Here is a 17,709-nt window from a genome sequence, read left to right as displayed (position 1 = left end):
TCTCACTTCTGCGCACTTTCACCGCCAGGGGACCGTCGTCGTGACGCCATTCAAGCCAAACAGACTGGGAGCAGTTCTGTGTTTACTTGCGAACTGAGCACACGTGTACGGACTTTGGTCGTGAGAGGTTGTGTAAAATGTCTGAAAGCGATAGCGATTTTGAAGCAGGAACTCTCCAAATTGAATATCGAGAGGTGAAACCATATATGTATGAACCTATGGCCGTTGCGAAGCAATCGATGAATGTGGCTCACTGGTTTGACCGTGCGGCCTCGGAATCGGACAGCAACTCGGCCGACTCTGATCGCGGTGACCCCGGACCTCAACAAGACTCGCGCCCAAACGATTTATCCTGGTAGTTATGATAAATTCCTACTTTTGTCACAATACTAAATAAGAGCCCTTTTGAAGAATAATTAAACTGCCCTACCTAGTGGATATAGGGAACGATTACCGGACAGTGCGCCGGTAGGCCACATTCGCCTGCCATCTGCAGCATTACACTATTTCTAGCCTACTCTAAGCGAGGAAATATCCCTTTGTCTCATTTCCACAATGATTGTACAGGATCCCTCAGGATTCTTGACTTGTCAATTGCAAGCAAAAGTAAAAATGTTTACCTCCAATCTTCTCCTTTTTGCTTGAGCGTTGCTGCTCCGTTTCTTCTTTGACCGCTTGATTTTGTTTCACGCGCACAATCCACTCTCTCCGCCTTGTCTCCTCTTCCGGAAAAAAACAATCCTCTGGCTTCACACGCACAATCCACTCACTCTGCCTCGTCTCCTTTTTCGGAAAAAGCCAACCCACTCATGCCGCCTCTTCTCCTTTTTCGGAAAAAGCCAACCCTCTCGCTCCACCTCTTCTCCTTTTTCGGAAAAAGCCAATCCATTCTCTCCGCCTCTCTCAGAAAAAGGTAAAAACTTCTTCCTGAACCGGTCCCGTTGTTACAGTTCACTGCACACCAATAAGGCATGGATTTTCTTTGGAAATTCCCGAACGCACGTCTGCACTCAAGCCAAATGGCAATGTAAGTAAACGGAAGTGGACTCAACTCAAGCGGTTTGTTTGGCTTAAATGACGTCACGCGCCGAGTGGTCTCGAAAATAGCCGAACAGAAATTCACTGCGATCCACACTAACTTATTTTAATTATTACTTATTAACAATACTTCTTGGGACCAGAAGAAAATTATAGAGGGTTTTTTAAACATATAAAGTTTCAAATGCGCATAAAATTAAAACCGTTGCCTATGAGCTTTAACGGGGTGTGTACACTTTTTATATCCACCGTATACTCATTTATTTATACAATTTATTTATTATACTCAGCTTTTACATTCGCTCTATATTTTTATATTATTTCTTGTCTTTTGGTGTCTTTTCTGCCCATCTGTGCAGCTGTAAAATAAGCAATTACCTTTGGGATCAATAAAGTTTTCTGATTCTGATTTCCTCCACATGATGAAGATGGCCTTCACAGTGTTTAAAGGTACATTTAATGTTTTGGAAATTCTATTCCATTCTATATTCCTCTTCTGATTGGTACCGTGCAGCAAGGAGAGCCCATGCTTTGTAAGATCTTTGAGAACCATGGCTTCAGCAGTCAGATGAAACCAACAAAGTGTCAATAAATTACTGACCTTGTGAAATTGTGGGGTTAATCAGAATCACTTTGCTGATGACAGGTGTATGATAATTTTTTTTTTAAAAACACAAGGTTGAATGTGATTCATTAATTCCGAGCACAGTCAAATATCCCATTATAAATGGTCTGGCATGATTGATCTTGGTTTAACAGAGGTGTGTCGACTTTTTACATACAGTGTGTAATGTGTGAGAAAGACTATTGGGATGAATAGAGGAGAGATTGGATTTAAGAAGATGAGAGTTGGGATGAAGAGGGTACGTTTCACATGTATAAAGGAAGCCAAAGCCCTTCCCACGCCAAGTGGCACATAGGGCAGCACTAATCTCCGTTTCCCTCGGCCTCTCACCCATTACATAGCTAGAGTTGCAGTGGGGGGCTAGTCCTCTGGTAACCGTGAAAGTTTGACTCCCCACTCACATCTGTATTGCAGCATGCCTTACCAGATGTCAGTAGGTACCATTTTTATGATGGTCTTTGGTACGACCCGACCGTGAGTCGAACTCACGATCTCCCGATCGAGAGGCAGACACGCTAACCACTAGCCCACTCACCAGTTGTAGAAAAGAAGGGTTGGGTATAAATGGAATGAAGGGAAGTTGAAATAAAGGGCAGAGACCAAGGATGGAGAAAAAGATGCCAAGAGTGGGTAGTTGGCATGATGAAAAGAGAGCTGGGAAAGGACATGATGAGCGATTTGAGCAAGTCTTTTTAAATGATAAAAAAAGAGCAGATAAAGTTATTGTGTCAGAAACAAAACTAAGAAATCTTTATTTTAATTAAAAGAAAAAACCCTACCCTTTACATGATATAGAGAAATATTTCTGTTTAATTGCTTTGTTCTCAATAGTGTTGGAATCCTTTAAAATTAATCTTGGACAGACATGTCCATTTAACACAGAGCATTTTAGTCTGAAAAATTTTTGTAAAAATATCACAGTTCACTCATCGGCCACTTTAATAGGAACTTGTTCTTGATTCTAAGATTCTTGTTCTTGGCTGGCAGGAGAGGAACCCAATGTGTTCTTCTGCTGTTGCATGCTGAGATGCTTTTCTGCTCACCACGGTTGTAAAGAGTGATTATATGAGTTACTATATCCTTCCTGGTAGCTCAAACTACCTCAAATCTGGCCATTTTCCTCTGACCTCTCTTATCAACAAGACGTTTGTTTCCACCCACGGAACTGTCACTCACTCAATGTTTTTTTTTCCCCCCACGCTATTTATACACTATTGAATGTGTAAACCCCAGGAGATCAACAGTTTCTGAAATACTCAAGCCAGTCCATCTGGCTTGCCAGATGGCACAGCGAAAGTCACACTTTGAGATCACCATTTTGCCCATTCTGATGTTTGCAGTGAACATTAACTGAAGCTCTTGATTTATATCTGAATTATTTTATGCATTGTCCTGCTATCAAGGGATTGGCTGATTAAATAACTGCATAAAACAGCAGGTGGATGGGTGTTCCTAGTAAAGTGGCAGGGGAGTGTAACTATTAATACATTCACATACACATGCTTCACTCTTTCTTGCTCTTTGCTGGGGTCTTTCTAAAACATTTACGGAAGAGCCAACTACACGTTTTCACAAAGATGAACATGACTAGTGCAATTACAGAAAGCAAAAAGGCTGCCACGTCCAAGCAGTGGTACTGATACCACGTGAGGTTATGGGCTTCGACCCTCAGGTGTTTGGCCCCCTTATTACGCATCACAAACTCAATCCAGTACACGGCCTGGTCTAACGGCTTCATCGGTTGATCGTGGTGGATTCGGGATAGCCTCATCATGCTCTCTTTGTAGCTGTGGAAAGAAATAGAAGAACAAGTAATCTTTCTAAGATGTGTAAGGCTGAGAGAACGTTGAGTGATTGAGACACTTGCGACACTTAGAGCATCATCAAAGTTGGCAGCGTAAAAAATTATAAATATACTATATTTCTTAGTGTGACATTAGTGTAAGTGGTTTTATTTGAATCAGAAAGGTGCAAGTTGTGAGCCAACGCTTATGTAAATGACAATATCAACTCACGATGGATTGTTAATGACATCATTGAGAGCCTGCTTCAAGTCCTTGGTCTCCATTTTGTTGAAGTCAAGCATAACTGCAGCTCCTTTGGTTTTCATGTGATTTATATTATCAGGCTGATCAGCAAACAGTGGCAGGCCCACTATGGGAATGCCATGATAAATAGCTTCATATATTCCATTAGTCCCACCATGGGTGATGAAGGCCTTGGTTTTAGGATGTCCTGGAGATACAGATTGTTTGTGTATTTATTTCAACAGGATGTGATTTTATAGCTATAATGTAACTGTTCCTTACCTAGTAAATCATTTTGAGGAATCCAGTCATAGAGTCTTGTATTAGGAGCAAGAGTTTCTGGTTTCTCGCCTACATATCGCCACAAGACCTAAAATTACACCCAAGATTCAGATTTGAGGAACTTAAGCGTGATCTTATCCCGGTCTAGGTCAACACTAGCCTGGGCCCGCCCATCCTAAGTGTGACGCAACACGAGGGCCTGTTGCGAGCTTAGTCTGGCAAGGCAAGCTATCTCCAGCTCTTCCAAGCTCCCGAAAAACCGGGAGCCAATCAACTTTGAGCATCTCCAACGGCCCTGGGTAGAGGCGTGTTCAAGGCAGTGACGTAGTAGAACTGTGACCGGAAGCCATAGATTGTTTACAGAATCTATGCCGGAAGCGCTTCATTCACTAGAAACATTACGAACATGGAGCAGCGGCAAGCCTTTGACACAGCGGTAGATGCTGTATTGAAAGCATTCAACGGGAAGTTCTCATTGAAAACGGAGCAAAGAGCAGCCCTGGAGGTATTTATGTTCTTCCTGTTACTCAAGCAGTTTCCGTCGCGTCACATACGTCAGAGGAAAGAGTGATGTGATTGGTTTAAGCTTCGTCACAGCCTTTTCTGGCTTCGACCAGTAGCAAACTGAGGCATTTCAGGGAGGCGGGTCAACCACACCTTTGGGAAATGGTTGGGCTTAATTATCTTTGCCAGACCAAATGCTCGCAGAGCTTTGAAGTCGCGTTAGCCAGACTAGGTCAACACCTACTGTAAATTTGGAGTACACAATCTGCCTATTGAGGTTGATGGAAACTGAAGAACCCCGAGGAAACCCAGGAGCTGCGAGGTACCAATACTACCTGATGCACCAAAGGGCCGTCCTCAAAACATTCAGAACTGGCGAAACACTAATTATATTTATTTTGTACAAATCATTTTCAATTAACAAAATCAATGAAACAGTGCTGTAAGTGCTTCCAATTAAAATCCTGATAAATGATATTGTGGATTATCAAGATGTGCATTATTGATTGAGTAAACTCTGACCTTTTGGGGAATCTGGCCGAGCGCTGAGGCGATGGTGTTTGCTCTGTCTTTGGTAATGTTTTTTATCATGGATCCCAGTGAAAACACTACAATACCATCATCTCCCGAGCTCTGGACAAAGTCCTCTATGTCCTATTAAAAAAAAAAAAAAAGTGCAAAGTCATGCATGAGACAGATGACAGTAACTACACTGGAAGACTTGCACTAATTAATTTTATTTTGCCATTTCCCCCCCAATTCATTACTTATTTTGAATATATAATCAAGTGTGATTTTCTTCGACTGAGGTGATATGGGCTTAATAAAACTGCAGTAAATCATTTGTGTGCTAGATATATGTGTGTAGTAAAAAAAATGAAATAAAATAAAAAGGTAGCACAAAGACAAACACTTCTTGGCTTTTCACCCATAATACAGTCGTGTAGTCAGTGGTTTTTTAAACACTCAAAGATCTGAAGTAAAGGTCAGTGAACAACACTTTTGAATTCGGTGCCATTTTTCCATACTGGGTATGGCTCAAGAATGCAATGCCCAAAACCCGATATGGATAAATAGAAATTACAAGAGGGATTAAAAGAGACGTAGTAAATAGTCATGTATGGACAGCTATGAATATGGATGTGAAAGCTCCTGATGAAAGTCAATCAAACCGGTTGAGAGTACGTCGTGCGCGTTCTGGCTGCCGCTTCTCACCAGAGCTTTTTTTAATTTTCTTTTTTTTTCTATTTTCATTTTATTTATTTATTTTTTTGTGTGTGTTTGTGTAGTTTGATGTTTGAGTGTTTTGTCCGCCGGTTGTGGTGTAGCTCTGGACCTAATTTGGGCGTCGGTTCCCTCCAGGCCTTGGTTCGCCGTGGGCGATGCCTGTGCTCCCAGCTGTGGACTGCAGTGAGCTCGTTGCTCATTTTACATCGTGGTTGTCCAGCGCTCTGCACTTTAACGCTTGGCGTGGTGTTCCGAGCGGTGTTGCTCGGTGGTGTCGCGGCGGCTGTGCAGGCAGTTTGGACATACCAGTGCTCTGCGTGGCGGAGCATCTCTGCTTGCTTTGTGGATCCATGGCATGGTGTTCGAGCGATGTTGCTGATGGCATCACGGCGGCGGTGCTGGAGATGTGGGACTCGTTTTCGTGCGCCTTTTGGTGGGACTGTGGCCGCTACACCACGGGAATTACATCCTGACCCCTACTTGGTGGACTTTATTTATTTATTTTTTTATTATTATATTTATATTTATTTTTTTTTTCCTTGTCTATAATTGTAAAGTGACCTTGGGTTTCTTGAAAGGCGCTATATAAATTTAACATTATTATTATTATTATTATTATTATTATTATCAGTGGCAGACAGTTCATTGATTCAATTAGCGTCCTTTCCTTTCAAAGCTTTCTTCTCATGGCGCTTCCTTTTTATTGTCTTCCTTTTGGTCACTGTCTATCTTTGTTCATCTCATATTACAAAGGAACTGGATGGATAAAAAATTAGAAGCTGTCAGATATGAGAATGTACTTACTTTTGGTAGAGGTTCTGCAGGCTTGCAATGTAAGCCACCCACATATTTGAAGTTTGGAAGGAATGGCCGTGGATATTCAAAGTCCCAATAAGTGCGGATTAACCAGATGTCAGCTTTGCCAATAGTATCACACAGTGTTGTGGGTTTGCCTGTGAAGTACATAAGTAAAAATGGCAAATTTTGTTGAATTTCACTCCTGTTTAAGCATTTTTGGAGTTCAATTTTTCTATACGGTTTAAAGCATCAAGATTTTATATAATAATTTAGAACAAACTTAAGTGGTTAAAAATAAAAAGTTGCAGTCCTATGCCATACCAGTTATTTCAGTGAAATATTTATCAAAGATTAACTTTTTCTGAAGTACATCAACTGCAGTGTGTCCTATGTATAGTAGCATGTTTGCTAAATGCTCTGTAAAGTCCATATGATCGGTGAGATGCCCCTGAACAGAAGCCGCAGGTACATAAGATGGTGGTGCGGGCATCTGCCCACAGAACCGCTCAAGATTATTTGCAAAAGTGACCCGGAGAGAAATCACACTGGGCAGCTCAAGAACGTCCGCCATTATGTCAGCACATGGCATCATGGGGTCATACAGAAGCACATCGAACTTCAAGTCCTTCAGTGAGGTCACAAGCTCTCGGTTAGCAAACATTCCATTGCACACAATCTTTATATAATGAGACAGCCCAGACACCATGTTCCAGACCAAGGTCAGCTTTTGAAAGCTGGTAGTACTTTGTTGCATCCATGGAGTGATAAAGTTCTGCCACATGTTGGCTGCCTCCTGTCGCTCCATGTTGATTTCAAAAGGTATGAACTTGAACCGCTCTTTTTGTCCAGGTTTCAAGGTAGGTGAGGCAGAGTGTGAGAGAACTGTCACGCTGTGGTTCCGGTCCATGAGCTCCTCAACAACTGCGCGCATGTTGTGCCAGTGACTGTATTCACCAGGAAGAACCAGTACATTGCCACTGAGGGCCATTTCAGAGAAGCTCAGCAGCAAAACTGCTAAGCAGGTGTAAGATCTGTTCCTCAACATTGTGCCTATTGAAATGGTGATCAAAGCACTTGTGATGTTGGACAAAGTAGAAAACAGGAGGAGCGTCTCATGTTGCGCAAATAGTGCGTCATGGCTTTGCGTGTTCTGCACGCTCTTGCATCATCATGGTAAACACTTCTTGGTGATTTGGAACAGACGCTGCCTACACACACGGCGAGAAGTATTCACACTGTTTTGTGTCTCTGGTCACCAGGATGATCCTTCTTCACGTTCGTTCCATGCTCTGTTTAGATGACTTTGTTGTATGCTTCAGTTTCGTTTGTTTCAGTTTTTAACTCGGCAACTTTCGGTCCTGAAAAGTGAAGCCAATGCGGAAGTGCTAAAAGCTGCAGTTCCTCGAATGGCCACTTCATTACCTCCTCTTATTTTCTCAACTTCACCTTACACATCTTTATAGCGCCCCCCCTCCATTGTTATTGTTTTTCCCTTTTCCAGTTGTCTCTGATCATTTTTATGAACGGCTCTTTTACTGCTATAATTATTTTTTAATGGAGATTATATCAGTTTTTTTTTTCCAAGGGCGTAGGTTTGGTATTAAAGCTCATAGGCAACAGTTTTAATTTTATGCACATTTGAAACTTTATATGTTAAAAAACCCTCTGCAATTTTCTTCTGGTCCCAAGAAGTATTGTTAATAAGTAATAATTAATTTTTTTTCCGTGCTCTCACGGAAGGCGGTCGCATTTCTCTCCCTCTCCTCTCCTTTATCTTCCCTGCTTTGCTCCTCTCGTCTCGTCTGTCTGCTAGGGTTGCCACATCTGAGTTGTAAAAAACCGGGACACGTCGGTCGGCAGCCGCGCCTGCGCGCACGTACGAGCGCGGGGGTTGAGGGCTGCGGACACGCACATCTACGATGCCTTATGTGAATGTTCACGTTTAAAAATAAAACAGTTCAACTGGTGCAGTTAGGTGTTTAGTTAAAATTAATTTTGTCTTCTTAACCCTTAAATGGGCACTACCACAAATATTATTACAAAAAATAAGTTCATATAGGAATGATCTTATTTGGACGCCAATTTTTTTTTTTAACAAATATTTAATAGTAGGCTAACAGCCCCCTGAAGAGTCTCTCCTCCCATTCCGTTTCCAAATCAAAATAATACAAATATAATCAATATAATTTCTCTCAGTCTGCTTCGTTGTTGTTTTAGCCTTTTCTCTGGAGAACTGAACTTTAAAAGTTAGACTACCGTATCATACCAAATAGCCCTAATCCTTTGTTTTAATCACAAGAGAGAGGTGCTATGTTATTGGGACAACTGATTTATTCATTTCTCACGCCAGTGTTCAGGCATTCTTTTTTGATATATTTAATGATTTATTTAATGATTCATTTATTGATGAAATTGGCCCAGGCTTTAGAACCAGCCTTTATCAGAATCAGAACATAGGAAGTAGACAGCCAGCCTACTCGCGCACCGACCAAGGGAACTCTCACCTATTGTTTGGTATTACGGTATTCCAGTATCTTTGATTTCGCGCGGCCGCCGTTGTATTGACCACGATCACCTAGCAACGGCGACTGGCTGCGTGCGCAAACATTCGGTGAGGCCACGCAAGTAGCTGCCTACAATATGCCCGCTTACGTGAAAACTATTAATATGTTAAGTGGCTGCGAGAAACATTAATGATTTGTGTTTATTTCAATGGGGATAATGTGAGGAAGTAAAAAACCGGGACAAAACGTGTCCCGGGAAGGTTATTCCATTTTCCTGGACATTTTCCACAAAAAAAACCGGGACAATCCCGGAAAAACCTGGACGTGTGGCAACACTACTGTCTGCTGTCTATACTTTTGAGAGACGGTCGCCGCTTTTTACCCCCAGTGTGACAAGCGGGTGCACGACCAGCGCCGTCATGGCTGCAGGAACGGACTAGTGATGTGTCGGTCGCGAACGATCCGGTTCAAAGAGCCGGGTGTTCTGAAATGTCATCCTACCCATGAAAACGTCCTACCCGAGTTAACTGCGCATGCGTACAACGGCGAATTCACAGGGCCATAATTTTCTGCTACTGTATTACTGCGCATGCGTGCTACTGTATTACACAAGGTTAGTTTCTTGTATTTTTAATACCTTCTATGACCGGTATTCAATGCATATGTTTGACAGTCAAATAGTTCAACTTGCCACGTGCATGATACGTGTTTGAATGCAGTTTGAATAGCTAATACTGCGAAGCATTGTCATTTTCATGTAGTCATAAAACTTGCTCATGCGCCTACGAAATTAGCCCAGACTTTGCAGTTTGCGAGACGAAATACATCTTTACAATACATTATCTCACGGTGTAGCCTAAGCTAGTTTACAAGACGATGTACGTTTTTATGATACATGATATGATTGTTTCTGAGAGCATGCAGTTCGATGTGTAATAGCTCTGTTTACCAGCTGTTTCGACTCAGTAGCCTACCTTTACATTAGCGCAGGGTTTGCATGTCTCTGGTATTACATAGGCTCGTTTGCAAGTCTCTATGATATTGACCTACAGTCATTTTAACATTACTGTACAGACATGGAAAGTAAACGGGATCAGGTGCATGCCCTCCTGACAGAAGGCACATACCCCTCGGGGTATGGAAAAAGTCAGAGGCAAAACCTGAGGAGATATGCCTCCAAATTCAGAGTAAGGGGTTAGTATCACAAGTCTATGATGCATGTTATTTAGAATACTGTATGTGGCTACATACAGTAGCCTACAACAGGAAGATTCTGAGGAACTGGCGGTAATATATAGAATAATTTGCTTAATTTGAATATTTTTTCTTTTTTCGAGATAATTTTTTCTAAAAATGAAGTTTTAAAACAATAATTTTAATGCTCTAATAGAAACTTTGAGGAATAGGACAAGCGAGGAGTCCAAATATACGTGGACGGTGAAAACCATGAACCACAACAACCAGATGGATGGCGGCAGTTGTGGGGTTCTAGTGTTGAAGGTACTATTTTCCTACGTTTATGTTTATGTCCTTTGAAGATTTAGCTAATAGTATTTCATTGCATAGATTATGTATCTGGCGGCACGGTGGTGTAGTGGTTAGCGCTGTCGCCTCACAGCAAGAAGGTCCTGGGTTCGAGCCCCGGGGCCGGCGAGGGCCCTTCTGTGTGGAGTTTGCATGTTCTCCCCGTGTCCGTGTGGGTTTCCTCCGGGTGCTCCGGTTTCCCCCACAGTCCAAAGACATGCAGGTTAGGTTAACTGGTGACTCTAAATTGACCGTAGGTGTGAATGTGAGTGTGAATGGTTGTCTGTGTCTATGTGTCAGCCCTGTGATGACCTGGCGACTTGTCCAGGGTGTACCCCGCCTTTCGCCCGTAGTCAGCTGGGATAGGCTCCAGCTTGCTTGCGACCCTGTAGAAGGATAAAGCGGCTAGAGATAATGAGATGAGATGAGATGAGATGAGATGAGATTATGTATCTAGAAGCCTATGTGGTATTATGTAGATAATGTACCAAAATCTCATCTCATTATCTCTAGCCGCTTTATCCTTCTACAGGGTCGCAGGCAAGCTGGAGCCTATCCCAGCTGACTACGGGCGAAAGGCGGGGTACACCCTGGACAAGTCGCCAGGTCATCACAGGGCTGACACATAGACACAGACAAGCATTCACACTCACATTCACACCTACGGTCAATTTAGAGTCACCAGTTAACCTAACCTGCATGTCTTTGGACTGTGGGGGAAACCGGAGCACCCGGAGGAAACCCACGCGGACACGGGGAGAACATGCAAACTCCACACAGAAAGGCCCTCGCCAGCCCCGAGGCTCGAACCCAGGACCTTCTTGCTGTGAGGCGACAGCGCTAACCACTACACCACCGTGCCGCCCTGTACCAAAATCAATCCCATAATTACATTCATAATTAATTTACAGTACACCGAAGAATTGCTTCAGAGTGGACACATTTATGATGTGCAAACAACTGCAGAAGCCGTCAGTGGGCACAGGATGAGCATAGCCTGTTCACTGCTAAAACACACACACGCACACACACAGACACACACAGGGGAGGCATTGGACTACGTTGAGTGAAGCCTGTCTCCCCACACACACACACACACACACACACACACACACACACACACACACAGGGGAGGCATTGGACTACGACGCAGTGAAGCCTGTCCACCCCCCCAGTGTGAAATAAAGCCATAAAGGATAAACAGTTGATGTCTTCTGTGTATTTTATATTGGTAATATAACACAGTTTTGCATTATGTTTGTGAGAAAATAATTTATTAATTGGTAAGTTTTATTTCTATAGCTAGAACATTGTTACACTGCTATACTTTACAAAGCTTTACAATGGCTACAAAAACTAAAAAAATACAATAGAAAACATCCTATTGATAAAATATAAATCTCATCTCATCTCATTATCTCTAGCTGCTTTATCCTTCTACAGGGTCGCAGGCAAGCTGGAGCCTATCCCAGCTGACTACGGGCGAAAGGCGGGGTACACCCTGGACAAGTCGCCAGGTCATCACAGGGCTGACACATAGACACAGACAACCATTCACACTCACATTCACACCTACGCTCAATTTAAAGTCACCAGTTCACCTAACCTGCATGTCTTTGGGGGAAACCGGAGCACCCGGAGGAAACCCACGCGGACACGGGGAGAACATGCAAACTCCACACAGAAAGGCCCTCGCCGGCCCCGGGGCTCGAACCCAGGACCTTCTTGCTGTGAGGCGACAGCGCTAACCACTACACCACCGTGCCGCCCTAAAATATAAATAATGTAATTAATTAACTAGTTAATTGCAGCAATTAAATCAAAAATAAAATCTTGGGAGCCGAAAGAGCCGGCTCCTTATAGTAAGAAGAGCCAAAAGAGCCGAAATTCCCATCACTAGAACGGACGGCTGCTTGCTTGCGCTGGGTTACCTCCCCTGATCATCATCATCATCATCTTCTTCAGGATATAATGGCGGATTGGACACCATCCGGTGTATTACCGCCACCTACAGGATAATTAAGTCCACTACTAGTCCATCAGTCTCTTAGATTCTGGCGTAAAGGCCAGAGGATTTTAAAAATCTAACTAGACTGGATGCAACTTTAGAATCCTTCAGTTGAAGCAGAACAGGGAGGGAAACAGTAGTAACACCCAAACCGGACAAGTCGTTAAAAAAAAAAAACGTACGTCTAGACTCACAATATTGCACACACTCTAATAAAACATGAGAAACTGTCTCAGGAACTCTGCACACTTCGCATAATCCGTCTGTGTTTATGAATCAGATGTAACGTAGAGTTTAGGGCGCAATGCCCCAATCTGAGACGGGTCAGCACCACTTGTTGAGACCTAACTCCTGATAGAGTGCGCTGTGCATTTACTGAAGGCTGGATTGAATACAAGTGTCTCCCCTTTAAATCCTTGTCCCATTGAGCTTGCCATGTCTGGAACACTTTTTCCATAAGCTGGCTCCTCAACTCAGTCCTTCCTGGACTAACTGGCAACGTAACCACATCATTACTTAAATATTCTTTTGCCAGTTGGTCAACTACCTCGTTCCCCTTTATACCTATATGGGCAGGAACCCACAAAAATGATACGTCACAACCTCTCCTATGTAGGTTGTTCAGCAGCATAAGAATATCAGTAATTAAATCGGGACGAGCATTGGAAGTGTACACTTTAAGACAATGTAGGAGTGAAAAGGAGTCAGAGCATAAAACCACATTTTTGGGCTGTGCCTCCACTACCCATTGTAAAGCTTTTAGGATACCCATAGACTCAGCTGTAAAAACAGCCATATTGTCACTAAGTCTATACCCATTTTTGATATTAAGCTGAGGGATATAGAAAGCACAACTCCCTCTTCCTGAATCTGGGTCTTTGGATCCATCAGTATAAATTTGCAAACAAGAGTTCCAGTTAAGCTGAATATACTCTGTGGCAGAATCACTAGAAAATTCAACCTCTTCATTATGTTTGTCCTCGTGTAACCTAAAGTCCACCTGGACAGGGGGGAGGAGCCAGGTTGGGACTGGTCCCCAATAAGTACTTTTAACTGGGACCATGTCAAGTAAGTTAAAATCTTTGGCCCATGTCATACATTGTTTTAGAAAAGGCTGATTCCTCACCTGATCAGAGGCAAATTCATAACAGTCAGTTAACATGGAACTTACGGGGCAGATGCTGATTCTTTCCCCAAGTCTGTTCCAGTAGTGAAGAGAGAGCTGGATCCGTCTTAACATTAAAGGCTTCTCTCCTGTTTCAACAAGAAGAGCGGAGGTTGATGTGGAGGCAAATGCACCACAACAGACTCTAAGGGCCTTTGACTGAATAACATCAAGTCTTTTTAAGACAGAGCTTGCAGCAGCTCCATAACCTTGACAATCATAATCAAAGATGGACCTAATCATAGCTTGATAGACGGTCAGAAGGGTGCTCTTTTCCGCACCCCAAAAAAAGCCAGTCAAACACCTCATGACATTTAACACTTTGTTAGTTTTAGCTATTACTTTAGAGACGTGATTGTTCCAATTTAGTTTGCTGTCAAACCACACTCCTAGGTATTTAAAACTTTCTACTTTCTCTATGGGAGAGTCAAAGAATTAAGGACATGTCCCATTTTTTCCTACTACGGCTAAAAAACACGTATTTAGATTTAGAGACCAAAATCTTAAAGCCCCATTTCCTACGATATTCAGCTCTCCTTGCAACCTATTTAAAATGAAAGGGATATTTCTTCCTTTAACCCAGAGGGCCCCATCATCAGCATACAGTGACTTCCCAGTCCCTTGGCTTAGATCTAAAAATATGTCATTAATCATAACGTTAAAAAGTACGGGGCTGATTACACTTCCCTGCGGAGTTCCATTATCTACCAAAACTACATCTGAAATGGCATCCCCTACTCTTACCTGAATGGTGCGGTCTTCCAAGAAATTCTTGATCCAGCTAAACATCCTTCCATTGACACCATGTCTAGACAGTTTCACAAGAAGGCCTTCCCTCCACAACATATCATATGCCTTCTCTATATCTAGGAAAACAGCGATAAGAGACTCCTTATTAGCAAAAGCTCTTCTAACCTCATAGTCCAGTGCAACCACATTATCCATAGTGCTCCTTCCTTTCCTAAACCCACTTTGGTGATCTACCAATGCTCCCTTTACTTCTAAGAAGTGGACCAATCTGTCAGTCACCATTCGCTCCATCAGCTTACACACAACAGAGGTAAGGGCTATAGGCCTATATGAGGATGGAGAACTAGGATCTTTCCCGGGCTTCAAAACAGGAACAATAACAGCACGCTCCCATGCCTTTGGTAGCCTACCTTGCTACCAGCTTTCATTCATTAGGCTGAGGAGCTCTTCCAAAAGGACATCAGAGACATGATTAAACATTTCATAATGCAGGTCATCCATTCCAGGAGCTGTATTTCTCCCTGCAGCTATGGCTCGCTTTAATTCCTCTAAGGAAAAGACGACATTGACCTCATTACACACTGATTCTTGGGGAAACATAAACCCCCTCACAGACTGATCCCTGGTCTCCCTGCTTTCTTCATCTAAATTATCAGAGCTGTACACCTTTCTAAACGTTTCCACTAGAAGATTGGCCTTCTCTACAGATGTTGCAGCAATCTTATCCTCATGTACCAAGACAGGGAGATTTGCCATCCTTCCTACACCATTCATCTTTCTTACAGTGGACCACAGTTGGGAGATGGGACAGGGTGTCTGCAGACTTGAACAAGTTCAATTTAAGACTTTTTAAGACCATAGCAGGTTAAATTTAAGACTTATGTCGCACAAAAAAAAAATAAAGAAAATTGGGAGAGCCTGAATTACTTTCGAAATAAAATTTATTATCATTCACCAATGAACTCATTACATCCCTAGGGTGCGCTCTTGCATTAATGAGGAATTAAGTTGCAGTGGAGCCAAAGACATCCCGCAAATCACTTGAGGATGAGGCATTCGATTCCGTACGGTTTGTGTGTTGTAGCGTTACAGTTCGCACGGAGTTAGCTGATACACCGTCTCGAGATGTGCTTGGACCTGACAATGGTGAACAAAATTGAGTGATGGCATGCGGTTGTTGCAGACTTTTATGGGCAGCCTGGTGCTTCTCCGCTTTCGTGTGCGATTCTGGTGCCTTTACACCCAGGGAGCTGAGTTTGAGTGTTCTTTTGCACAATGTGCAGTACGCCTCAAACGGATTGTTTGGTACACGTTTTAACCAGTCTACAAAATCATTGCGTTCAAGCCAGCAGTCGTTAAACTTGCATTTGCCCATTTTGCTACAAACCGTGACAATAGGGCTGTGCGATATGGGAAAAAATGAATATCCCGATACATTTTCTCCATTTCACGATATACGATATATATCTCGATATATTTAAATCTCCTCTAAAGGACCCCATGAAATCTAACTTTTACTCTTTACTGTTTTCACTACAATCCCTGCAGATTAAATAACATTCTTGGTTAACTTTACAGGTGGTTTTCAACAACACATTTTAAATTTTCATGTTGGTGATTAATCACAATTGAATTGAAATAAGACTATTTTTATTCAACAAAGATGTGGCACAAACTGCAAAAACAATCTTGAAAATTGCAACAAAGGGGCAACACAATACAGAGCTGCTCAGAGCTCAAACCAATAAAGTGCAAGATCAACACTGAGAAAGACATTTAGCCTAAATAAGAAAAGTGCTCATTCATTAAATTATTTAAAAAAATAGATCTCCAAGCTATTAACCTGACTACTGAGAACTACTGGAACATTCACAATAGAGAGAGAGAGAGAGAGAGATTGAGGGAGAGAAGAGAGATATCTGCAAAACAATTTTCCTCTTTGCACACTTTTGAACTGAATGTTTTCTGGCTCTGCCTCTCAGATGTGTAGAATTCCGGTATTCCCTTCTCTGTAAAATGTCTGCAACCAGGCAACTCATATTTGGGATCGAGTGTGTTTAGTAATTTTTGGAAGCCTGTTTTTTCCACTATACTAACTGGGATCATGTCTTCGGCAATGACGTTAGTGATTGCATCCGTTATAGCTCTCCATCTCTGACTCGTTTTCTCATATGGGGGGGCTTTGGAGAATGAGACCGCTATGGTCATTTGTTTAGCTTGGGGGGGTGGGGGGGTGGGGGGGTGGTTAGCTCGTGGGCAAGTAGTTGGGAGTTTAAGAGACTCTTCATGCTGTACCGGGTGAGTTTTCAGGTGATGGAACATATTTGTAGTGCTGCTGTCTTTCGTGATGACAGGTTTTTTTGCACACTTTACAAACTGGCATTTGCTGTTCCACGTCCTCCTCGCGATATCCAAAAAAATGCCAGATGACTGACCCCTTACTAGTTCTTTTAGGAACCAATTCGTCCGCTTCCATTTTTAATTTGTTGCTGAAATTGACAGAGCTTACACGGTAGCCTATGCAACACCAGCGATTGCACGAACTGAGTCAGCGCTGTAAACCGGAACCAGGAAATCTTCCTGCCGGCAGTGTTGCCAGATACTGCTGACGTTTTCCAGCCCAAAATATGTTCAAAACCCGCTAAAACGCACTTAAAACCACCCAATCTAGCAACACAACCGAAACTAGAAAATCTTCCCGGAAGTTCCTTTCAGCACCTAGATGCTAACCAATCCTGGGTGACATCTAGGTGCTGAAAGGAACTTCCGGGAAGATTTTCTACGTGCAGAATAATTCTGCATGTAACCTAGGTCTTAAATTACCCAAATGAGATTTTAGACCAACAGTGCAAAATATCTCTGTATTTTAGACTTTTTTAGGCCTAAAATTGAAAATGTGTAATTTTAGACTTTTTTAGACTCCGCGGACACCCTGTGGGAGTTTCACCAGAAGAGAGAAGAACAATATTCCCTCCAACTACTTTTCTTGGCAGACTTAATTACTTTCCTAACCAGAGCCCGACAGTATTTATACTGTATAAGGTTATCAGGAGTGGGGAATCTCCTCAAAACTCTAAAGGCTTTATTTCTTTTCCTGATTGCCTCATCACATTCTTTATTCCACCAGGGAACCATTTTCTTCTGTAGGCCTATACCTTTTTTAGGAATCGCTGAAGATGCTGCTGTTGAGATGCCTGAAAGACCATTGTTCCACTCATCTATTGAGTTATCCTGAAGGCCTGGTAAGAGGTCATCAC

The 17,709-nt window shown here is 42.5% G+C and overlaps 2 protein-coding genes across 3 annotated transcripts in view; both read right to left on the bottom strand.

Annotated features, from left to right (window-relative positions):
- Positions 1-2,383: 2,383 nt before the first annotated feature.
- Positions 2,384-17,709, bottom strand: part of LOC132875918 (UDP-glucuronosyltransferase 2C1-like) — a 39,009-nt gene continuing 23,683 nt past the window's right edge. Inside the window, exons 1-6 of one of the 2 annotated variants that reach the window (XM_060913072.1) lie at positions 6,823-8,698; positions 6,508-6,656; positions 4,999-5,130; positions 3,973-4,060; positions 3,679-3,898; positions 2,384-3,450 (exon numbers count right to left, since the gene is read on the bottom strand). In XM_060913072.1, coding sequence (XP_060769055.1) covers positions 3,168-3,450; positions 3,679-3,898; positions 3,973-4,060; positions 4,999-5,130; positions 6,508-6,656; positions 6,823-7,546 — 1,596 coding nt within the window. In that variant the 5' untranslated portion in view covers positions 7,547-8,698 and the 3' untranslated portion in view covers positions 2,384-3,167. Of the gene's footprint in view, positions 3,451-3,678; positions 3,899-3,972; positions 4,061-4,998; positions 5,131-6,507; positions 6,657-6,822; positions 8,699-17,709 lie in introns of those variants that run through there. The other variant, XM_060913071.1, reaches the window with a different exon arrangement.
- On the bottom strand, positions 12,278-17,119 carry LOC132875919 (uncharacterized). The gene is made up of 2 exons (XM_060913073.1): positions 14,447-17,119; positions 12,278-13,791 (listed from the first exon to the last, which is right to left on the bottom strand). Exon 2 carries the CDS (start codon positions 13,775-13,777, stop codon positions 12,770-12,772), a length of 1,008 nt encoding a protein of 335 aa, XP_060769056.1. The 5' UTR covers positions 13,778-13,791; positions 14,447-17,119; the 3' UTR covers positions 12,278-12,769.

This window comes from Neoarius graeffei, chromosome 28 (genome assembly GCF_027579695.1).
Source record: "Neoarius graeffei isolate fNeoGra1 chromosome 28, fNeoGra1.pri, whole genome shotgun sequence".
Classification (NCBI taxonomy): Eukaryota; Metazoa; Chordata; class Actinopteri; order Siluriformes; family Ariidae; genus Neoarius; species Neoarius graeffei.
Note: the sequence above shows the minus strand (reverse complement) of the source record. Positions and strands in the feature narration are given on the sequence as shown.

Bases quoted from the DNA above. Each gene is read 5' to 3' on its own strand.
- LOC132875919 (XM_060913073.1), bottom strand. From the start codon at position 13,777: ATGTTAAGACGGATCCAGCTCTCTCTTCACTACTGGAACAGACTTGGG.